Genomic DNA, 25,279 nt, shown 5'->3' with positions numbered 1-25,279 from the left:
AGGTCTTCCCTTTTCTTTTGTAGATGGCTTATTCTTTGTTGTATTTTTCTACCTAAGGTGCTGTAGTTCAAATTCATACCAATGAGACCATGTGACAATAGCAAGTTTCAAGGCCAGAGCAATTTATCAATAGTGTTGTATTTTAAATATTTGCATATCCTCAATTAATGCAAAAAAAAAAGTAAAGAACCTAAATATTCTCAGAAAAATAAATATGGGAGCAGAAATCATTTTAATAAAGCTATAAATAGATAAGAAGTAATCAATCCTTTAATTCACACCCAACACATGGAGGCTGTGTAACCAGGAGGTTCCTGGTTCAAATCCCACCTCAGCCACTGACTCATTGTGTGACACTGGGCAAGTCACTTAACCTCCTTGTGCTCCGTCTGTTGGGTGAGATGTAATTGTAAGTGACTCTGCAGCTGATGCGTAGTTCACACACCCTAGTCTCTGTATGTCGCCTTGGATAAAGGTGTCTGCTAAATAAACAAATAATAATAATGTGAGGCAGCTGGTAATGACCATACTGCCTGTTGTAGATCACTGATTACAGGGCAAAAGTGGTTGTTTAGGAATCCATTCTTGCAAAATCACCTTTAACATCATGTGCGATGCATAATAGCACTAAGACTTACTACTAAATGTATAGGATTTGCTCACTTACAGAATGATAAACAATGTAAGTGCTGATAAAACCTTGAATTATAATAATAAGTTATTACTAGTTTGAAAAATACAAATTAATTAAAGACTTGAGTGAAGTATTTTAGAAAAAAAGGCCTCATATCTAATTCTGCACAATCAATTTTTTAATAGTTACAGAAATGTACTGTTTATTATGTTACAATCCTATTTTTTTAAAGTTTTGACAAACTGCTATGAATATACAGTACAGTACTACTGAATGGTGCGCATATTTGAATAAAATGAATCCTTCTCTAAGCACTGTGTTGTTTGAACAGGCAGGTAGACAAAACACGCCCTGTTGTAACTGCAGGTTTTAACCTATTGAGGTAAGCACATCGGTGGAGTGGAACACGAAGGGAACAGATCGAAAGAAGGCTCGCATTATGAATGTTGACAGCATCCACATTTCCATTTACGCAGGCCAGGTGGTATAAGGACAAGAGGGAGCCGCGTTCTCGCATTTATTTTTATTAGTTACCCGCAAAAATGGATTTTGTAACTAGAATTTGCACTGCCGTGTTACCGTGGATACTTCTCGCACAGGTTATAGTAATTAAAGGTGAGTGCAAAACCTAAAGACATTGCAAATGGCAGACTTGAAATTAGTGCGGATGTGTTGTGGGTTCATTTGCTTTACTGTTTTTATGTGTGTGTTTAATTTTGGTTTTGTCTTCTGTTATTATAATAAGTAATTAGAGGTTACTTGTTTAACTGGTAGTAAAAAAAAAAAAAATCAAAATGTCACGTAACCTACTCGAAATAATGTATGAAATGTTTAGATAAAGAAATGGTCATTTCCTTGTTTTATTCGGGACATTATGCGCACAAACTATTGCGGTACTGTATTTCAATGTATTTTCCTATTTCAGTGCCTTATCAAGTTATTGTTGTTCTAAACTACGACGACTATAGCTACCAATGCAATTAATATCAAAATGTTACCTACACGTGGCTAATTTAACGTATTATCTGTAAGAACTTTAGTTTTAAAAAATACTATTTTATAAATTATTTGTCACTGTTTGACATTTTAAATTATTCCAGACTGAACAAAAGCGAAGAACTGGTCGCGTACATAATGAACTACACGTCAAAACGCTGACGTTTTCTCTTAAATTATAAACCACTCGAAACAACTAACTGTACTTGGCTTATCCCACAAAAAAAAAAAAAAAAAAAAAAAAAACTACTGCAACTTTGTATGTTCATTTGTGTGCAAAAAGGTGTAACAAAAATGTTGCCTTATAGTATATCCTATAGGGTTATGTATAAACCCTATACATATAATTTAGTACACCAATTGTTAAATTCTGTAGAAAACATTAATATTTCATATGAATTCCAGAGATTTTTAATTTTTTTTATAGAGGAAAATACTACAGAAGGGATGGAAATAAGACTTAGGTAGCAGTTTCACTCAATAGGGATGGCCAGTAGCACGGTCCTCTACTGTAAGGCTGTATTTTATTTCACGGTTTAAAAAAAAAAAAAGTTTTTTCACGGCATTTCATAGTTTAAAATAGGTATGTCAATATATTTCACGATTAAACATAATATTTATTAAATACACTTCTCTACAGTTATTATACAACAAATATAAATGCTTACCTGAAAAATTGTAGAATATTTTGTTTCTCTACCTTTTTAAATACATTCTATATTGAGTATACGTGAATTATCAAACACAATAAAAACATATGCACTATAATCTAGATACATTGATACAGACACCAAACTGTTGTCTTACTCGTGGTACAATTTAATTAAATTCCTGTTTTTCTTTTCATATTAAAAGTTTCTTTGTAACTGCATGTTAGTCAAAAACAGACAAGTTAGACAATGAATATAGATATTATTATTAGTCGTAGTAGTATTAGTATTAGTTATGTATTTTTTGGCAGGTAAGGGGTGTGTTTTCAATTGATTCAAACATTGGTGATGGATCTAAATACCACAGACATTTAAATTCTTATCAAATCAGAAACCAGTGTTTAAATAAGACTCTTCCCCAGCATTTTACACATTCTTACAGACTAGCACTCGCATGCATTGTTCAATGTCCAGTTTTCATATCATTGACACACAAAGGATCATAGTTTAGTGATCAAAATAGCAGCAGTATGTGGTTGTCTGCTTTTCAGATCAATTGAATGCTCCCGATTCATACTGTTGAGGCCAGATCAATTAGTATTCAATTTTGTTTTGCGTTGTTGAGGTTGAAGTGAGTCACACTGTTGCTATAACCAAAGTAGTGAGTAGGGAGTTTTGGGTGAGTTTACATTGCTTTGACTGGTTTGGGTTGTGCCTGGACAGCTACAGTGTAATTGTTATAATAGGAAGAAACAGTCATAAAGTACATGTGTCAAACCGTACCATCCATATCTGTACATAAAGTACCTTCAGGTCAATTTACTTCATCCAAATAATCTTAGATATGTAAACAATTACAATTTGAAACATGGGTTCAGGAGGAGGAGCAGCCCCCAATGCTCCCAGTTAACCAGTAACCCAGAAACAAATACCACTCGGTTGCATTCATTTCTTATTTACTATTGCAGTGAAATTTGCTTCTATTTGGTAGCTTAACTTTAATTGGCATGTTCAGAGTGTGGCTTGTTTCTAAGGACCGAATAGAAAATGACTGTCGTGGTGAGGCCATACTGAATCACATTATGAAATTGAATTTATAAAAGTGTCAGCCTTTCCCTTTGTGATTACTGTTTCTTCATGGTGCTGACATGCAGTGAAGGACATTGTGAATAAGTAGTTTGCATGAATAGATTCTAGAACACATGCAGTGCTCCAATAAGACACCCCTTGAAGAACAATACACCTTTTCAGCTGGGAGCAAAAACTAGTAGTGATTTGCATGAGTCTGTGGACCTTGGTGTATGTACTACTTTTGTTACTCAAAAACTAAACTGAAAACTAATGTAGATGGCAGAATAGCCCACTGTCTTGGTAGAGCAACATTATCTCTGCCCTGCATCTTACCAGCTTGAATTTTCCAAAAAGTATTTATAGATTTACAACAATTTTTAAGGGGCTGTCCAAAATTAGCAACATTTTCTTGCTGGGTGCGGGGCTGTGTACGCTTTATGATTAAAAAAAATAAAGTGATGACATTTTTATATAGCTTGAAGTATTCACATGCCAGTCTGCAAAAGAACTGTAGCCACCAGAGATGTCATTCTTGTCACATTTCATGATATTTTACTTTTGGCTTAGAAAAAAGTTCCTCTTTATGTTAGCACATGCTTCCTTTCCAGTGCACGAGAGTATAGAAGACAATGGCATGCTAGCAAGCCACCATTATTTTTCTTATATGTTCAAAACCTTTCTTGGGTCTATCAAGTTCCTTTCTGATGCAATGTGGTTGGCAATACAGTAGTCCCTCCCTGATCCAGACACTGCTATGCTGTACATTCGGATGTGACGGACACAAAGTATGTCCCCCAATAATATCCATTTAAGTGTGATGCTAGGTCACTGTGAATTGCATGATCCAAAGATACAAGTAGCCTATTTAATTTTTAAAATGAAGTATGTGATTGAAATAGAGCATATAAAATACACTACAGAGTTTAATCTAAGTGGTTCGAAACACAAAATGTGGACCACAATAATTACAATTCTGAATTTGAAATTGTAATTGGTTTTGAAAGCTAAAGTAGCAGGTAGGCTATGTGTTTTACTTCTATCTCCTGACATGTCTGGTTTACCGAGGGATGACTGTATCAGTCAAGGGTGATTGTTTGAATAGCAAATGGTACAGAAAGACACCTCACAATTACATTAAAATACAATTTATTGTCAATGGCGGAAAAATATGTTTTTATTTGCTACAGTTTGCAAATACGTGGACAACTCATACAAACACATGCAATAATTATATGTCTAAAATCTATTTCTCATATAGTGCACCATACTATTCAAAAAAGCTTATTTTAAACTAAAAAAAAATGAATACAGCTAGATTGAAAAATTCTGCCCGTCATGCAAAAACCACTTGGTTACATTGTGAAATCGGATTAAAATGGGCAGCAGTGTGGAGTAGTGGTTAGGGCTCTTGACTCTTGACCGGAGGGTTGTGGGTTCAATCCCCAGTGGGGGACACTGCTGTTGTACCCTTGAGCAAGGTACTTTACCTAGATTGCTCCAGTAAAAACCCAACTGTATAAATGGGTAATTGTATGTAAAAATGATGTGATATCTGTATAATGTGAAATAATGTATAATGTGATATCTTGTAACAATTGTAAGTTGCCCTGGATAAGGGCGTCTGCTAAGAAATAAATAATAATAAATAATAATAAAAAACACAACATATTTCTAGCAATCTGTTTGTAGTTACTAAAATACAACCTCTTGAACCAACTAGACCTACAAGAATACAATCCCATTTGACACGAATATGTATTTTTCAGTGTAAATAGTAAATACCCATACGTGTTGGGGGACTTGTAATAAAATATAATTCACCTTAAAATTTCAAAACCTTCACATTTTGAACCAGTGCAAATCCCATCAGTTTGTGTACAATAGGGTATAGTAAACTAGTCAAAAGTGCCTATTTTCACTTTTACTAAGGTAAGTAATTGCATTCCGAAAACATGTCAGCATTTTTGGGAAAATTCTCTGATTTTCATAAAGTTCCATTAGCCATTTCAGTGCCACATTCTTTTATCCTCTGAACATATTTAACGGTACAGACTACTCACTTTACAAGCTGTATTCTATCATTCTCTAAATATAGTACCACTACAGGTAGAGCTCAGTAGAAAGTAAACGTTTCACTGCCACATTGGTTTTAACTAAGTACAGAAAATACAGTCAAATTCAGCAGATGGATGTTTTAAACATGGCTGTGCTGTAAATTGAATGGTCTTTTGTGTGGTAAAAAAAAACAAAACACAGTAACTGATAAATAAAGGCCACTTATAATTAAGCATTAAATGTTACAAACCCAGGTTAATAAGTATCTAATGCTACCAAAACAAATATGGAGACATATGCCGTGCTTATATTGCAATATAATGGAATAATGGTTGTTTACTTCAAAAAACCCAGGGCCTGTAAAATAACATGTGTTCCCTAGGGAACCAGTAAAGAACCTTTTAGCAATAACTATGAGTGCACAATGTGCAGCACAGCATTTTATTAGCTTAATGAATATGGGAACGAGCACGTACTAGCATGCATGCTAAGCTGCTTGACAAATGTGAGTAAACATATTTCAGTTTGCATTGAAAATATACGTGTGTTATAGTTTCTGCCTCATAAGACATAAACTACTGTTCTAAATGTTTTCTGTGGGAGCATATTGACCCTCAAAAGTAAACACTTTGTGGCGTCTTTATTGGCTGTTGGGTCTGGCTAGAGTGACCAGATTTCTCAGAACTGGACCACATAGATGAAAAATTGTTTTAAAATAATACTTTTTTTTTTGAGTGCTTCTTATTTGTATATAGTGCTTTAAGCACTATTACTGCAGGGCTGCAGAATGTTTGTGCTCAATGTGCGCCGAAGGATTTGGTCAGGAGCCGAAGGTTATACAAAAGGTTTAAATGATGAAAAAATAATTCATTTCAGGAAGGTTCGGATGAAATCCCTTCTTCAGCTGTGTAGAAAGAAAAGTGTGGGGAGAAAATGTCATGATTGTCAGAATAGAATGTTCCTAGTTCCTAGTTTGAAGATAAACTCACATTTCCTTTTTTTACAGAGCAGCATTTGTTCCATATCACCTGACTGATCCCACAGATGGAAATGTCTTCAGCAGTGTGATTATCATTGGTATCATTGTCAGGCTACTGGAAATGTAGTGGCTTTGATTCGAATGCTTCATAAATGTTTCACAAAACTGTTTGCTGAATGTCTTTTAGTTTCCCCAATGTACAGTTTTTTGCATGTCTTGCAAATAATGCAGTATACTATTCCTTTAGGTGTATGTAAAAGGTTAATGGATGTTGACTTATTATTTAGTGCCTCTGATCTCAGTTTGGGTGTTCATGTATCAGGTAGTACATTATGGTCTGTTGCATGGAAGTCTGCCTTTTAAAAGTTCCCCAGAAGGAAAATGTCTCTGTGAACTACAAATTCGTGTCTCTTCTATAGTGGGGGAGTCTTGAAAATAGGCACTGTAGATGGGTCTTGCTGTAAAATGGTAGTTTCTTTGCACAACTTTCTGTGTTTCTCTGTTGGTAGGGTGATAAGTGAGGAGCAGAGGAATTATGTCATCTGCATGTTGTTTACTATGATTATATAAAGCATCCTTTAGGTTTATATTAGAAATGCAGGATTTCGCTTCAATGATGATGTCGTCTGGAAAACCTCCATTTCCACAAAAAAAAAAACCCACACATTTCCTGTGTGGATTATCACAGCAAATCTTAAAAATGTGGACTAGTGAATTGAGTCACGACAAGCCATTAGGTGTGAGGAGTCATACTGCAGATACGAATAAGAAGCGGTTGGTTTGTAGTAGATAATGTTTGCTTTAACATGCGTTTCTTTCACAAATGCACATTTGAGACCTGTATAGTGAATGGAAGCGCTTGGCTGGGATGTTTTGGAGAATTGTTTTGTTGGTTACCAGCACTATAAGGAGTGCTACTTTAGAGAGCTCTAACATTTAGGGAGCTATAAAACTCTTTTTAGTAGCAGCATTATAATATATACAGTATTAACATCATTTAGTGAAGCAAGACGATTTCTGCAAAAATCTGCCTACACAGAGTCATTTCATCATATACTTTTTTTTTTTTCTTACAAAACATATTATGCTTGTATGAATCACATGAGCATTATATGAGCCAGGAGTGAGTGTAGTAGAGCTAGCGTGAATTTCAAGACATGCTGTTGCACTATATCTTTTATTTGATAGATTTTAGTATCTGGACAATATGTCCTCTGTTGAATTGTAATACTTTTTTTTGGGCATACTAAGTCCTACTAACATTAGCCAAATGTTTTTGCAAAACAATATGTACTTCTATATATGTAATGATTCGAGCATTTAAAGTAAGTCTATTTTTAATACGTCTTTGTTTTACTTTTTCCTTTATAGAGTGTCAGACTACCACATTATCCACTGGAGAAAACACTACGATAACCATTAGATCCTCATTTCCAAAGGCCAATTGCAGTGTCTGCGTTCTGAAAGGCAAGCAATCATCCTGTTCATCTGAGCTCCACCTCCAACCCAGAGAAAATAGGACTTACAACTTCAGCTGTCCAGATCCCCATAAATTCTTCACCATTGAAATCAGCAAAAAAACTGGTGAGTAGAGGTGTAGTCAATGTATAAGACCATGAACACCCAACTAGGGTTTCCTTTACAATCATGGCTTTTAACAGGGTAAGACATTCAGTCTGTCGTGTTACAATAAGATTGCTATGATTTCCTTTGTCTAGTTTTTACCAAACAAACAAACAGTGTCATGTGAACAAGCTGTTCCAAACTGACACACGCACACGCGCACACACACTCAAAAAGTGATCCTGTTTAAAATTCCTTCCTTTTATTTTCACAGTTTGCATTTCCAACTTTAACTCCACTGAAGTTAAAGATCTACTGTCTTTGGCCTTCCCGAAGTTCAACAATACTTTAATCTGGGATATCAATTTTTCTGAGCGCAAAGCTCTGGTACTGGATTTCTTGGGGTCAGGGCTGAGGCAGATTAAACCGTCAGAGAGATGTCCAGATAACCTAACTTACAGCGTCCTCACCTACCTGACTGCTGAGATACAAAGCATCGGCACTTTCTGCAGGAGTGGTCCAGTTTCCAAAATCCAAGTGGATAAAGGAGCGAGGGTATCTCTTCAGATGTCAGGGAAAGAGGAAGTAGATGAACCTGGTTTCAGTATGGCCATTGGTCCCCCAATAAAAAGTAAGTCCAGTATTAATATATTTACTTTTTGTTGGCAAGACAAATATTAAGTTTGTTGCTTTGGTAGTATATACAGTAGACATGTGCTGAACTAGCAGACCAAATTGAATAGAATGCAGCAGGTAGTTGAGTTCCGGCACTAATGATTCTCCAGACCAGCACAAAGCAAGTTCAAAGCCAATTAGGCTGATTGTTTCAGCACTCAGAAGTGCTAGTATCCAGTGTAATATAGTTGTCAGTTTGGATGTCTCAGAATTATATAATGTTAAATTCAGATAGAACAGGGGTTATGCTAGTGGAAAATGTGGGATTACGTGAGCTTGACTGTAGTAATCTCTCATTAAATCTTAAACTAGAAATTATAAATGTGGGGGTCATCATTGATCCTGATCTACCATTTGAGACTTGTTAGGGAAGTTACAAAAGTATCTTTTTACCATTTCAGAAATATAGCCAAACGTAGACCAATTATTTCTGTATCTGATGACGAGAGACTAATGCATGCCTTTGTTTCATGTAGAATTGATTACTGTAATGCACTTCTCTCTGGTATCCCGAAAGCTGTGGTGTCTCGCTTACAGCTCGTTCAGAATACCGATGCTAGAATTCTGACCTTGTATCACCCAAACCGCACTCTTAGATCACAGGATGTGGGGCTACTAGTTATTCCTAGGGTCAAGAAAATTAACAGGGCTTTTTCATGCAGAGCCCCTAAATTATGGAATGCCCTGCCATCTTTCGTCAGGGAAGCTGGGACTGTTACAGTTTAAGTCAAGACTGAAAACATACTTTTATAAAATGGCTTTCTTATCTTAGTGGGTTTTAATGTACATTTTAAATGTATGCATTTTTAATATCATTATATATATATATATATATATATATATATATATATATATATATATAGTTTTTTTTTTTTAATATGCTATTTAATATGTAGCAGTTGTGTGTGTGACATACTTGGGGACTTTTATACAAAGGTGTTGTGTAAATGTAAATGCTTTTTTTAAAATGTACTGTACAGTGCTTTGTGATACTTTGTATGAAAAGCGTTATATAAATGTAATAAATACATTTGGGTTCAAAATACTTTGGTTTCCACCCACTGTTTTTAAGGTCAAGGAATACGAAGTGATTTTGTAAGCTGTATGACCAATTTATTGTAATATGCAAGTGCAAGTGAACAAATTATCCCATGTTTAGTTCTGTATTGGTCAAACCTAATGAATGAACTTCTATCTGTCATTCTCAATCCTAAAATGAGTTGTCTTCCTTCAGAATGCTGCATAATTGAAGTTAACTTATTGCCGGGGTCTTCTGTGAACCTGCTCTCCCCAAACTACCCCCTGAGTTTCTCAGATGACGACATAATGTCCTGGATGTTTACAGTCCCTGAGAACAACAAAGCCGACGTGCTTTTCCTGAACTACACACAGCCGAACTGTGACAAGAAGAGAGAGGGGGTGGAATATGTCTTGCCAGGATCCCAGTTCACCAGTGGGAAGAGTCTGACAGATCAACAGCCGTCCTCCATCCGTGGGAATTTCAAAATGCAGCTGGAGAACTGCGAAATGGTCAAGTCAAACCCTGGGAGACTGTCCTTGGAGTTTCGAGTTGAAGTCTTTAATGAGAGCCACCAAAGTAGGTATTCGTCTTTCTGTTTCAGTACTGTGGAGCCGCTTTCTCACCCAACAAGGTACAATATTATCAGGCATATTTTCATGAAAACATTAATAAATAGTGATAAATGCAGTATGAAGTCAAGACTTTTAGATTTTTCCTCTTCAAATATTTTGTGTGGGGGTAAAAAAGCACCACTGCTTAGGGTGCAGTGAGTCATGTAAGCGTGGTTGGCTGGGGGCCAATAGGGAGCACTGCATTGGTTGGGGATTGTTCATCTCCTCACAGTTTAGAGACTTCCTGCTGGTCAAGCATCAATGAGTCCATGTGGATACTTCACAGCATGGGTCTGTCTTCTAGAGTTCAGTAGCTTGGTAACATCCATTCCTTGAGTTCAGCAGGTGAAATGAAGCGACTGACAAGACAGGAGGAATATGCCAGTTATCCCTGAGTGCAGAAACTGTAATAAAAGCGTACCTCAGGGCTAATATGTTATGATTAACTCCCTCTCTTTTTCTGTCATCAGTAATGGAGGTGTGATAATTACAGGAATCTAAGTAATTGCGAGGGAACCTTAATCAAAAAGATATGGCAGGAGGAATGGGTTTCGCCTCTGTTCCAAGTGAAAACAAAGTCTGTAAAGAAAAAAATTGGTTTCTTATCAGACTGAGCAATGACCTGCCCGTAAATATCTTGGTCACACTTTAGTTTTATTTATAAGTGAGTTATAAAGGACATGAGTGTCACTGACAAAGAATAGCAGTTCATAATAATAGAATTGTATTGACAGTTCACCAGTGGAAGGCTTTGTGTTGTAAAGTATTTGGGTCATTCCAGCTCAAGTGGATAAAAAAAACGAGGTAATGTCTAACGGTGGGAAAATGACCATTCAAACATCCATTACAACACATTGTATAGAAGTAAATTTTAATTACTTTTATAAATTAAACTACCAGTAATAGTTTCCTTCTGAGGTCAAACCATTTCCCAACAGTTTATAAAAAGGTAAAGATAAGTAAAATAAATTTAAAAAAAAACACAGGTGTATGACTCACCTGTGTTGAAAATACTAAGAGAACTGCATTGTTGCAAAACTTCTGGGGAGTTCCTGGACTGCTAATTTGCTGAGTTGTTGCCTCTTCCTGGCATCTTAATACAATTAAACTGCTGTAGACTTTTGTCGTCTTCAAAAGTTTGTATATTGGTAGAACATGGTAAAAATGGGCAATATACTAAATGATAAAGAAAACAATTCTAATCTTCTATCTTTATCTTTTTATTTAGGAAAATTTGATTATTGTTAATGTTTGCAGGTGTGTTTGGAAATTGGTGAAAACTATTTTTGATTTAGTTCACAATGGCATAAGACCACCTATACAAAATAATAATACTGACCCACCATAGAGTAGAGAACATGCAGTACAAATCCAAACTATCCTTTTTTTTTTTTTTTTACATATTTTTAAAATATTTTTGCTTTGTGAACATATGTTTTAAAGACCTCCTTAGTAATGTGAAAGGTTTTCCTTTTCCAGATCATTTTTGGATTGACTTGCAAAAAGAAAAAGGGATCAATGTTACCATAAAGCAGAAGAAAGTCAATCCAAACTGCCAGTTGTGTGATGGTGCTGCCTGCCAGCCAGAGATCACACTGCAGTCTGGAAAGAAGACCAGAATCCTCTTCAGGGACTGTAACCTGGAGGAACTCGGCATGGTGGTCACCAAAGACATAGGTAGGAATTGTGCATCATCGTTCTCAAATATCATACCCTTCAAACAACTAAATGTATCCCTTTAAGGCAGAAGTACATACTACAGTTTTGTATGCCAGACTTACATTTTTATAGCGTTATATTGAGAACAGCTTTTCCAATTGTACTGAAACTTGGAATGGGTATGGCAACTGATCTTGTCAAATCTTAGAGAGTAAGCAAGGTTGGGCCTGGTTAGTACTTGAATGGGGGACCTCAATGCAAAATCGCGTGCTTCAGAAAGTGTTTCTTATGCTGTAAGTTCTTCCTCTTGGGTTCCAGGTTGTTATAACTGGGAGAAGTGCCCTGTAAAGGAGATGCCTCTCAAAGTGCCCAAGTCCCTTACCAGACTGCCTGTCCCCCTGGAAAGCCTTACCTGGCAGCTGAGGGCTCCCACAGAGAGCACTGTAGTGCTGAGCCCCGGGGAGGCTAAGCTGAAACACTTCCTGTCGGGGGAAAATTGCAGGGAGGGCTTCTACTACAGACTAGTGGAGGAGGACGAGTCCGAACTGGGCAGGTTCTGTCCTCAGGGATCCATCGAGAAAGTCCAGATCCACTCCAATATCTCTGTGGCACTGATAAACATTGACAGGGGCAACTACAGCAAAATACTGGAACCCTTTTTCAAGGTTTCCTTTGAAAAAGAAATCACAGGTAATTTCTTTTGCAACGTGGTTCAGGAAAGACGCACGTACACACGAAACATTTTTGTGTTCGTTTTACCGTTTGTGAATGTTAAATGTCTACATGTACAGTATTTCAAATAATACATCGGAACTTGAGTTGGATTCCAAACAAAAACTCAAGGTTTCTATATTAAATTCTGCGTTCCCCTTCATTTGTAGCTTGTGTGAATGCTGCACATTTATCGAAAAGCTGCACAAAAAAAGAAGGAAACATGTTACTCACTGAGGCTTTTAAAAAAATTTAAAAAAAGAGAAAAAAAATCTTTTAACAGTTAGGAGTAAGAACCCTGATTGTACTATTATTAGTAGCAACAAGAGGGCCACTTTATCCTGTGAAAGGCTGAGCAGATTAGCAGGTCATGCTTTTCAATAGTAGTGTTGTAACAACATGTCATACAGTGTATACAATTCATTAATTTTTCCTTTTACAATTCATTTATTTTTCATTCAGAGAGCTATATATTCAGTGTTTCCCCTGAACTGGGCATCATGAGCTATCTGGTGACCCCTAGCTGGCCTAGGGGGATGGCCCCCTTGTCCTCGGTGTCCTGGAAGGTTTCAGTGCCGCCGGGCCACATGGTTCAGGTCAGCTTCCTCAACGCCACCCAGCCGCAGTGCCGACAGTCCCACACCAGCATCTCTATCAAGGGGCAGAGCTCTGTGGAGGAGGAGCTCAGTCGCAGGGAGGATGAGCTGCTGCCTGAGCACCAGACCATGATGGAGGACTTCTGGCTCAACATGTCCAATTGCAAGCCTGAGGCCACCAAGAAGACTTTCAGAGTGATGTGTCGGGTCACGCTAATAGAGAAGCAAGACGGTATCCAATTGTTATGATTCAGTATTCAGTTTTAATGCAGTTATTTATGTCACAAGCACGAATATATAACATGCTTACCGGGACTAGTTTGCAATGTGTCTTTTTTTTGTTTAGTTTCCAATCCAGTGGTGTGCTGCTGAAATTCAGGACGGAGCTGCGCTTCGGTAGTTCAAACAATGCTGCCACCGATACGTGTTTTATACAACTTATTTACAACTTTAAAATGTCTGAAATTATTTCAGATTTCTATGGTTTTGATTTGGACCCAGATTTCCTTGTGAACGAGTTTAATCAAGAAATGGCAGTTATTGCTTCTGACTTGCGTGTACAGCCTGTAGCACCTGCAATAACAACAGTAACTGTAGGAAACAACAGAGAGGCTGCAAATTGACAGACTGAGCTCAAGGTTCTGTCTAAAAAGACGGTTCAAAATGAATCTGCATCGAAGCATAGTCTTTTGACAATCCTCCTGCTGGGAATAAAAACCGTATCCCACAAACGATCATTCAGTTTTCTCTTTCGGAGAGGTCAAGGGATTTTTGTTTTTTGTTTTTAAAATACAGGAGGTGCCTGACAAATGTTTATATTATTATATATGTATGTTTTTTTAAATCTGGCTTACTTGCACCATCCATATCACATTGTTCAAAATAACAGACCTGAACAGTAGTGGACAGTGAGTTGTACACGTTTCACCGAAAGAGCATTCAGTGAGCCAGTTTATCAAGGCGTATGTTAGCTACAGTATGTTGCTTATTTTCATTTAATGTTTCACAAAAAATAATTTAAAATAAGTAACTAAACAATACAATATCAAATTACACCCCTGACTTATGCAAGTGTGTCAATATGAAGTCTGTTTTAATGATCCAAGCAGTGGTGAGTCAGCTGCCGCCCTTCAATTTCTGAAACTTTTTCCCGCTTGTCTGGAGAATTGTAAGTGCTGAAAGTGAAGAGCCTTCCTTATTCATTTTAAGTCATGTGACAGTGTGACCTTTTAACTCTGCTGGTCCTACCTATTCTCTCCATCTGTAAATGTAGAGAAGGTGGGGCTGGCCAAATTGAAAGATCACTTAGGATTCTCCAGACAAGCTCAAAAGAAATTTGAAAGCCAAATAAAGGCATGAGTACTGGAGACACATAATCTAGAACCACTCAGAACGATTGCAGACATCATAAAACAATGTCAAAAAGAAATTAAATGACACTTGAAACGACTATTTTATCATACAGTGCTAATTATCCTTTTTTTTTTTAGGCCTCTCCATGAAAATCGCCATTGGAACTCTTTCAGCTCTTTTGATTGTTGTGGCTTTCATTGTAGTTATCAGCTGTGTTATGAAAAAGTAAGTACTTTCTACAGTTAAACACATAGTAGTACCTAAAGGGATAAACAAATGTAACACAAATAGTTGAAGCTGACAGGAATAAAACATGTTGTTAATCCAGTTGTGGGTCAAATAATTGGAATGACAAACTCTTTTTGTCATAAACCTATTGGGAAAATTGCAACACACCACATACTTTTATCTATTATCTATTATCTATTATCTTGGCACTAAATTCAGGTCTTGTTCAAACCCAGTTAAACCATTAAATTGGTCTAAATCAAACCCTATTCCAACGTACAAAACACTTAAACCAATTAATTGATTTAACAAGACCCATTTAGTGGTTTATTTTAGACCTGTTATAAACTAGCTCTGTTTAAAGACTAATGCTGCACAGTAAGTACGTTCTATCTTGTAAAATTGAATATGCCTATATGAAACGTAAAATAAAATTGAACATTGCGTTTAAATGACTATTGTATGTTTTTAAACAGTTCAGCAGCAATGTCTGGAAAATGAGTGAGGAACAACAGAACTGAACAAAAAATGTTCCCTGTGGAGTGGATCAGGGATCATTTAGTATTGGGAGATAGCAGTTCAGAAAGAGACAAACTGCTGGACAGGGCTGAGGCTTGGAAGAACATGCAGTAGTTTAGCGCTTCAGTGCCATTCGTCATAATCTAACAATGCACACACTATGGATTGGGTTAGAAATATAACAATGTACTGGATCCATGACGAAATCCTGTTTAACAAATGTGTTTTTCCATACATTTTACATATTTGAACTACTTTATTCTTAGTAATTAATTTATTGGAATATACTATATATACATTGATACAAGTAAAGACAAAGGTTACAATATCTAGTTTAACAGTGTGTGTATGTATGTATAAGTGTGTGTGTCTGTGTATAATCTTTGCAAAAAACTTTGTTAATGCATCAGTTAGGGTTGGTATTAAAAAGACAAATGTAGGGAAATGTGATGTTAGGGTTTTTAGCCCTAACTGCATTCCCTCCCACCCCCTTATAAGCAGTGGAAGGGGCAAGGCAATACAAGCAACCACAGACAGCCATCATCAGTTAAGACGAACACCATACAACTCTCTGCAGATAACACAAGAGACATCCTTTTTTTTTGTAAACTAAGTCATGCTGATAGCAGCTAGAAATACCACAATCGCTAATTTATTCCATGCATTAATATTAAATAATGGTAGCAAAGTGTTGCTAGTTTTTCTGGGATTTCAAACAAAATACAATTCTGTTCGTTTTATTTAACTTTAAAACTAAATAAACAAGCCTGCTATGTAATTTCAAGCTTCTTTTCAACAAAATACATACCAACAGAAGTGGGGTTTTTTAACAGTTTTTTTTTTTAAACAATTCACTGCTGCAAGTCGTTGTTTTGAACCTTGACATAGTCCATCATAGTCTTTTGTTTCAGTGAGGCAAAATATGTTTGCTGGTCTTCACTAAGTAACTGCCTCAGGAGAACAAATTTTACAGAATCCTTCTGCTGTTTATACCAACACATGAATCCTGGCATCTGTAGCGCTGCTGTCTTGGTGTCGACTCCACAGGTTAAACTGACGCATGCTTCGTTGTGTGTGTAAGTCTACATTGGCAATAATGTTTCAGAGATCAAACTCATCAGGGAGCCGCGGATAATTGAAGACGCAGATGAACGTGGTGCGGATAAATGAGCTTCTACTGTGTGTGTATATATTTATATATCTATATCTGTGAGTGTCTTTCCAGATGGAAACACTGTCCCTTCAAAGGTAGAAACCAACAGTTAAACCTGCATGGTCTAGATTACACTGAAAAATTGGTTTTAAATTAAGCCGCTGCTGCTAAGTTGAAGTTGAAAAAGCCATTTGACACCTTGTTGTCTAAATTGGTAAGTTGTAATTGAGCTCATAGACCGGTCTTTTTTAAGACTTGTTTTCAGATTTAAACCCCAGTTAAACCGATTTAAGTGGTACGTTGCAATTTGCCCATTTTGTTTGATATGTCGTTTGGATGACAGGCCACAAACACATCAATCAAAACTCCCTGTTAATTGGAACGTACGCAATAGGGCATAGGTCCATTATACTGACAGCTCAACATGTCTGTCAACTCATTGACATTGTGGAAAGGATCTGGCTGCCTGGATACAAAGCAAGACTGTCCCATACTAGACCTCAATCAAGTAAACCAAGTTGTAAATATCTACACTGTTTAATAAAAGCTCATTTGTTTATTCTTTTTTGTTTCACATAGAAAGAAGAAAAAGAAACCTGAGATGTCAATCTACAACCCAAACGTCAACACCTTTTTTCCGGGGCACCCACTGTTCACTAAAGGAAGGCGAGACAATGATTCTCACATATACACCACCATAGACGAGACGGTGATGTACGGGCACCTGTTGAGGGGGCCTGGCTTGACGACCCTCCCAGAGGTGGACGTCTACCGGCCTTTTGAAGGCCCTGTTGGAGACAGGCCCCCCACCCCACCCCCTCTCTTTAACCGGGGCAAGTCCAAGGAGGTCAGTCCAGAGGTGGATGTCTACAGGCCTTTCTTAGGTCCAGTTGGAGATGAACCACCCATTCACATTTTTAACCGGGAAGCCAGCATGGAGGCAGTGGCTGACAGTTGCTTGGTGGACAATGAGTTATACTCGTTTCAACACGAGGAAGAGGCAGAAACACCAGGCAATAAGGATGAGCTGCCACTGCCTCCTGCTGATGAAGAAATGGAGCACAATAAGGAGGAGTCCAAATTTTAGCACAGCAAAGGATGCTGGACATGATGTTGTGGTTGCTTTTTACACAGGCCAGCTGTTGCAAGTTGCAAGCCCATCCAAAGATGTCTAATATCTTCACTAGTTAAAGCCTGGACAGCACAACACTGCTTTATTTGTCACTTTCCTATATTATAGTACTGTTCTAACTGAAAAGAATTCTGTATTAGCAAAGTGTCCATATTATTTCATGAACAGCCATTTGTTGAAAGATTACACTCTTTTAGAAAATGTGATAAATGTATATCTAGAAGCAACACTGTTTTATTAATATTTTATGGAATCCACGCTCTTGGTGAGTCTTAGGGCACTTTCACACCTAGTTCACTTGTAAGTTATTCAAATTGTAGTTCCTTGCAAATGAACACATTGTTTTCAGGTTTGCTTCGGTTCGTTTCGCACCAGAAAAATTCAAGCAAACTTGTGTTTCTTTTAAAGTGAATTCTAATGTGTTTGTTTGGTTACCTTGCAGCTTCATCCAGACTAGAGTTCTATTGGTTTCACATTGCACGTTTCCAAACGCGCTCGGCTCTCTTGCTGATTATTAGAGTGGAAGTTCGCTCCTGCAATTAAGCTGTTATTGGTAATATTATTATTATTATTGTTATTATTATTAGCGTTATTATTACTAGCTTATTGTGAATGTTGTATGCGTTTTTGACAAGCTCTGTGTTGTGCGTGTGAGACAGTGGGGAGACACTTTCCTCGGTGCTTGCTGAAGTACGTCACTTCCACGATTTGCTTCGCTGTTTGGAGCCGTTCATTTCCAAGTGAACTGGAATTCGTTTTGTTTCACATTGCAAAAAGTTGAAACGGAGTAAAGTGTCAAACGCACCGAGTCCACTTCCAAGCAAACCGAGACATTTCAAGTGGTCTTGGTTCACTTTGTTTGGTGTGCATTCTGGTGTGATTACATGGTTCTCGGAGGTTTCACATATATGGACTTGAAGTTTTTGGTTTTAACCGATTTAATAAGTGAAAAAACATCCGCAAAAAAAAACATTTGAAAGATTCGGTTTTAAATTTTTTAAAGCGATAAACCTGGGTTTTGGCAATATAGTTTAAGTAATGGCAGTCATTCACTACTCTTTCTACATAAAGAAAATGGCTTTCAGAAGGCGGGCTGTGTGCAAAGACATGCTACTGACCAATCATCAATGTTGTGGACATACATAACACGCCAGGAAAGTCAGTGCATCATTTGCTTAGTAACAGGCTTAACGACCACAAACCTGGTTGTAAACAAACCAGCAAGATGGTGTTATGTAAAGGTTTTATTCAGTGACGAACTGAAAAAGTTATTGTAAATTAAAACTGCTGTACAGTTATGCTTCTGCTAATGCATATTAAAGTTTTTCTTGTGTACGACTGCTTAATTAGTATTATTATTATTATTATGATTAACATTATTATCCTTATAGCTACATAAATATCAAACCTTAATCACAGTACCATGTTTAATCATGGAAAAAAAAATGTAAGTAACTTCTTGTATGCTGAGATTAATTACTACAGTATGATGGGGTGGGCAAAAAAAAAAAAAACATGAATGTAGTGTGACGGGCGGTAATGGGCATAAAATGAAATCTGTTACTTCTCATAATTCTTGGATTCAAAATGTATCCAGTTCTACATGGCCAGAATCCTAATGTGGACATCCTCACTTCAACGCAGTAGGTTAACCTTTGTATATGTATTAGTGAAAAGTACATTCAATGTATTATAGAAACTAAAAATTGATTAATTTGAATGATGTTTATTTTTAACCGATTTTGCCAATTAATAATATAAACCAATAATAATAAAAAACAATCCCCCCCCCCCCCGAAGTGAACAAAAAATAAAAAACGAAAAATTCAAGCCCTACACTGTAACCAAGCAAACCGAACCGCACTTGAATCCACAAACGGTCACATGAACTAGGTGTGAAAGTAACCTCAAGCAGCAGTGCAAGTGTCCTTAGGTCAGGTAGTACCCCTGAGATGGGCCAAAGGCAGTTCCCTTTCAATTCGAAGATGACCACCAATGACATTATGTATGGGATATGCCTGCCCATTGGGTAGGTATTGCTGAGCTCTCTATACCAGAGCTGCCGGTAGGCCCCTTCCTGGGATGATGCAATCGGTCCCACCCACCGAGGGGAAAAAACTCTCATCCAAAGGAAGCCATTTCTCTTTTTCCTTCTCAAGATGTTAAGGTAAGACCTCTATGTCTTGCTTAGCGTGTTGATATAAAATAGCTAATCGAGTCGATTGTATTTCCCTTGCATTCGTGCTGAAAGCTGGCCTGCCGCTTTCCCAGAATCAATGACTTTGGAAAGACCGAGCCTTTTGCCTTTCTGTCTTTCAGCGGCCTCCTCGCTTGCATGGTAGGCCGCTTTTTGTTATGTCTGTCTGTCGTGCGTGAGCGACTGCCTATGCAGTCACCTGCAAGTGGTTGTCTATTTCTTCCTGAGAGTACACAGTTCGTCCACGGGGCTAGGCCTTGCAGTATCCCCGCTGCTGAGTGACTCTTCCAGCCGTGCTGTCCTCCATGGGGCTAGGCCTTGCCGCATCCCTGCTGTCGAGTAGACCTCACCGGCTGCGTAGGCCCACCCACCTCGGTGAGTCGGGCCTTGTAAACAAACAGTGTGCTATCCCCTATACTGTCTTTCTACCGTGTTTTTGCTGTCTGCTTCAACTCACCCACCACGGCTTCGGCCCTTGTGTCCCCCTGGTACACGCTATGTGCTGACCAGGTGTGTGTGACCGCGCGGTTAGGGTAGGCACAATTGCATAACGCCCCCCCGGTGCTTTGGTACTGCGGCGCACGCATAGCCCTTGGTACTTAGGTATCTCGGTGCACAAGTGCTCAGTGCATACAGCACACGGTGCCCAGTGCCTCAGTGTCAGTGCACGGTACACGGTGCACGCGGTGCTTGGTACCCACTGCTACAACGCTAGTGCGGGACCGCACGGTGCTGCACGGTACGCGGTACACATTGCGCACGGCGCTTGGGACCCACGGTGCACACGGTGCTTGGTACCCACTGCTACAGTGTTAATGCACGGTACGTGGTGTTACACACGCTACCGTGGTGCTATTTTACCCTCACGACTTTGCTGGTGTGTGTGTGTGTGTTTTTCTTTACTGCCTTGCAGTTTAAAAAGAAAAAGTAGTAGCAGCATGATTCCTCCACCGGGACCCAGATCTGCTGTGTCCCGCTGTTGAGTTGAATCAGCAGGCTTGTTTCAGCCCGCCGACTTGGCGTGCTTTGGCGAATGTGTTTCTCCCATAGCTGAATTGCTGAATTGCTGTGTGTGTAAGCCTCTGTTTTCCTATTACTGCCTTCGCAGAGAAAAAAAAAGCAGTACACTTTTATTCCTGCCTAACACACTGCAGCTCCTTGAGCCTGTGCTCCACTCTGGCATACGCTATGCGCTGCCACGTTGTATGACTGCACGCGGTCCAGAACCAGATTATCGCCGCTCTGCACCGTGCCCTCCCCTGTACTGCTCTCCTGATTGCCTACTGCAGCCACTCAAGCCTGTGTATCCACCCCGGTATATGCTATGCGCTACCCTGGGTTGTGTTGACTTCACGTGGTTAAGGCTAGGTGCCTCTCAGTGCTTCAGCGCCCTCGAAGTTTATATGCTCCATGCCGCGGTGCTTAGCGCCACAGGATGTCAATAACACCTGCACTCGGTGCTCCGATCCTTCGGTGCACCAATACTGTATTCTACCTCACTCAGTGTTGGTGTGTCTGCACCCTTGGTGCCTGAGTGCTTCAATACAAAGGTCTACTCTCTCCGGTGTTTAAACAACACCCTTGGGGCTGTGCAGACATCAAGCATGGCTGAAGTCCATGCTTGCCGTACACGGCGTTGGGAGCCCCTGGCCAGGCAGCAGGCTCAAGCCCTTGCTCTGGCCACAGCTCAGCCGATAACACCGGCCCCAGAGCTGACCCCGCCTTCACCGGTGGTTGCCCTGGATGTTACAGAACCGGATTTCATTATTGCTGAGGAGGACCATGATGCGCGGGCCTATGGGAAGGTGTCTCCTTCCTTCAAAGTAGCCCCTACCTCCCCTGGCCATTCCTTTGGACCAGCGGTTGAGGAATTGCTGCAGCACTCTCACCGAGAACGCAAGGTGTCTCGTCAGGTAGAGAACGAGACGCTGGCGTCCGCTGTACTCACCAGTCTGTGCGGCCGGGCGAATGGTTTTTCACACTGGACCGAAAGAACACGGATTCCACGTTCCTATTCGTCCAGCGCACAGGAAGTATGTCCGCTTTGCCTTACAGGGGAGCGTCTTTGAGTTTTCTGTGCTGTGATTCGGCCTCTCCTTAGCCCCCCGCACGTTTCAAAGTGAATGGATGCCATCCTAGCTCCCTTGGGTGATGACCTACCTGGACGACTGGTTGGTCTGCCCCAGTCGCAGGAAGGAGCAGTGGCCCACACAGCGATTTGTGATGAAGCATCTGTTGAGGCTGGGTCTCACCCCCAACGATGCCAATTAATACCGGTGCAAAGTACGGTCTACTTAGGTCTCCGGCTGGATTCCCTTACGATGCAAGCCTACCTGTCGGACGACAGAGTAGCTGCCATTTGCAATTGTCTGGCCCTGTTGAAGGGTTCACAGTACAATTGGTGTTGTGCTAAAAACTATTGGGTCTGATGGCCACAGCTTCATCCCAAGCTCGACAGACACGGTCAGCTGACCGTGTCTCGTCTATGCTGGAAAGCTCTACGCTGGTGGAGGCAAGCCTCTCACCTGAGCGAATGCGTAAGGATAGGAATGAGTTTGAGGAGTTTGTACTGCGGCTAGCTGGGCTACTACGCATACCTTCTCCAGGTTCTACCATCTTAATGTGGTAGACCCTGCCTTGCCTTTCTGTAGGCACACGGGTCCTTGAGGGTGTAAGTTCACACCGCTAACCTCTGGGTTAGATGAAAAAAGAGAAATGGCTTCCTTTGGATGAGAGTTTTATCCCCTCGGTGGGTGGGACTGTGCATCATACCAGAAAGGGGCCTACCGGCAGCTCTGGTATAGAGAGCTCAGCAATATCTACCCAATGGGCAGGCATATCCTATACGTAATGTCATTGGTGGTCGTCTTCTCTTTCAGGGAACCAGGGTTACGGAAGTTACCTAACGTTTTGTGTTGTCACCGTTTACAAAGGCTGTTAAATATGTCTTTCAGTTTTATAATGATGCAAATTAATAATGTAATATTGTAAAAAGACTAGAGAATAGAATTATATTGCATAAGACTTATTGTAGAAATGTTTGCCTTATTGTGTCTTCACTGTTCTCAGGTCCGTTGTGCAATCATGGGTTGTTGTTGTTGTTGTTGTTGTTGTTGTTACTATACTGTTGATGGCAACAGGCTGTTTTGAAAATCTCTCATAGCTATAACACTGTTTTGAAGGGCATTGTGACCAATACTAGGGCATACAATTTTAATATGATGGCTGAAATCGCTCACCCTTTGAAATACATACCCTAAATACATAGTGTATGTATTGTCTACAATGCCTGTGTCCTTGTACAGTTGAATATGGTAATTTGTTCTTCCCAGTGAACATTTGACATAATTTTAAAATACATTTATATTACTTTTTTTGTTTGTTTTTTTACTTTGTTATATGATGGTATTCATTTATTTAAAGAAAAAAACCCTTTTGTATATTTGTTATTGTTGTCAGTTTTGCATGTTTTTTTTTCTTGTTTTAAATAAAGTTTTTAAAAAGTGCATTTGAATACATAATAAGATGGACTGTCAAGTGTTACACCAAACGCCCGTGAACATAAACAAAATATATTGTAGTTTGTGAAAAAAAACTTGTTGTATCTAGCTATACAGTAGCATACATGTTGTTAAAAATTAACAAAAAAAATATAAAATGAAACCCTTAACATACTGTTAAAATAAATATGAAAACTGTTGACAAATAAACTAGTATTTAATGGAATGCACATACTTAAATTTGACCAGAATATTTGAAGTATGCAGTTGTGTGCAAAATTTGAAGCCAATATATTTGTGTTGTAATCTCTCGAACATGGAGACCAAAAGGTCACATGACAGCAATATGGCTTCCAGATTCGGTTTTAGGATTTATATGACTACAAATATGGTTTCTGAGATAAGAGATGTTGAAAGTGCAGCAAAAGTAACTTTGATATATGACTTACTGTAAGACCAAAAATAAATTTGGGTACCAAATGAGAATCCAGTATCTGAAAGAGTTTAGTGTCTTTAATCTGGAAGTCAATAATTAAAGTTCAAGGTTAACAGCAAATTTAGCTTAGTGTTTAGATAACCTTTACAAATACAAAGACTGGATCTCAAATGTTTGTTGAGAAATTACTCAAAACAGTGTTTGTCGGTGGTTGAATGTTCTAAATGCATTAAGGATCGTAATTGTAAAAATAAAATCCAAGTGGTCTGCCCATCCCTGATAATTACAGCAATGTCACAAATGCACCTGACAAACAAAAAGTTGTTAAACCATCTTGAACTATTTATATTTGAGGAAAAAGTCATAATGGTGGCGTTTACATGCACAAGTCATGACAGTTTTCCTCACTATTGTTCAGGAAATTCGTTGCTATATAGTTCTGATTTAGGAAAAAGAAATCAGCCCTGCCAATGCTGATTACTCAATTCATAGTCATTTAGGGGAGGGGATATTTAAATGTCAGTGTCTGCTTACTAAGTAGGAAAAGAACGACTCTGAATATCGTGAGGAGAGCTTCATGCGTTGCCATGAAGATAAAAACATTTAAGAAGAGAAATGAATTCACGTGTTGTCGTGCACATTCTGTATTACGCCATCCATTAGCTACTTGTTTGTCTGGTTACCTTTCCAACACACACACACAACTATGTAAAATATAATTTATACTAAGTACACGTTTTACTACTTAGAATTTATATTTGTGTGCTCGTGGAACATCTAAAAGTTAAATGTCATTAACATTAGAACCGCCTTTTACAATACATGTTTTTATTTTGAATATATTACGAGGGAGAGCGTTGAACGTTCAGTCAACTCGGGTGCTGGGTTGTGTTTTCCTTTTGAATTGTGCACATGATGAAAACATTGGCTCCTTTGTGTCTTGACCTCATCCAGGAAGCTCCTTCAGGTGCTGTCTGTTTCCTATTACAAATCATTCATTGGGACAGTCTAATTGGCCACCATCAAATTCCTGCCCAGTTCTGATGGCTTTATGTTTTTGTTTATTTTTTTTTATCACTCAGTCATATCTTTCGGGTTTAATCACTTTGTTTTGTGAATGGGTAAGCTGTTAGTCACAATGGGTTTATTATTTCATATACCTTTCATTATGAAGGGCCTTTTGCGCTTTAAGTTCGTACACTAGTTTGGGAGTTTATTAAAGACTAGTGAACAGCTACTGTAGATCAAGTTTCCTTTTGTATTGCTGGGAATTAACTACTATAAAGACACCGTGGCTGGTTTTCTGTGTTCTATGTGTCAGGTAACGAGTTGAAGAGCAGCTTCTATACTCAATCCAAAGCACAGACTATATGTAAAAAAGGAAAAAGAAACAATATTAATTTGCAGTATGAACATTCAGAATGATTGCAACAATTGGGCATCATAAAAAGATAAGGGGGCAGTAAAAATATTTAAAAAGTGTCATTTGAACATTTTACTGCCCTGTGTATGTCACCATATATTGGACGCTGAACATCAA

General features: G+C 38.7%; 1 protein-coding gene across 1 annotated transcript; it reads left to right on the top strand.

Moving 5' to 3' along the window:
• Window positions 1–939: 939 nt before the first annotated feature.
• Window positions 940–22,589, top strand: LOC117399930 (CUB domain-containing protein 1-like). Its single transcript, XM_033999387.3, has 9 exons — window positions 940–1,249; window positions 7,757–7,969; window positions 8,223–8,579; window positions 9,858–10,220; window positions 11,735–11,932; window positions 12,233–12,604; window positions 13,088–13,453; window positions 14,712–14,799; window positions 17,054–22,589. The coding sequence occupies exons 1-9, from the start codon at window positions 1,177–1,179 to the stop codon at window positions 17,559–17,561; spliced, it is 2,538 nt and encodes an 845-aa protein (XP_033855278.2). The 5' UTR covers window positions 940–1,176; the 3' UTR covers window positions 17,562–22,589.
• The last annotated feature ends 2,690 nt before the right edge of the window (window positions 22,590–25,279 follow it).

This window comes from Acipenser ruthenus, chromosome 4 (genome assembly GCF_902713425.1).
Source record: "Acipenser ruthenus chromosome 4, fAciRut3.2 maternal haplotype, whole genome shotgun sequence".
Taxonomy (NCBI): domain Eukaryota; kingdom Metazoa; phylum Chordata; class Actinopteri; order Acipenseriformes; family Acipenseridae; genus Acipenser; species Acipenser ruthenus.
Note: the sequence above shows the minus strand (reverse complement) of the source record. Positions and strands in the feature narration are given on the sequence as shown.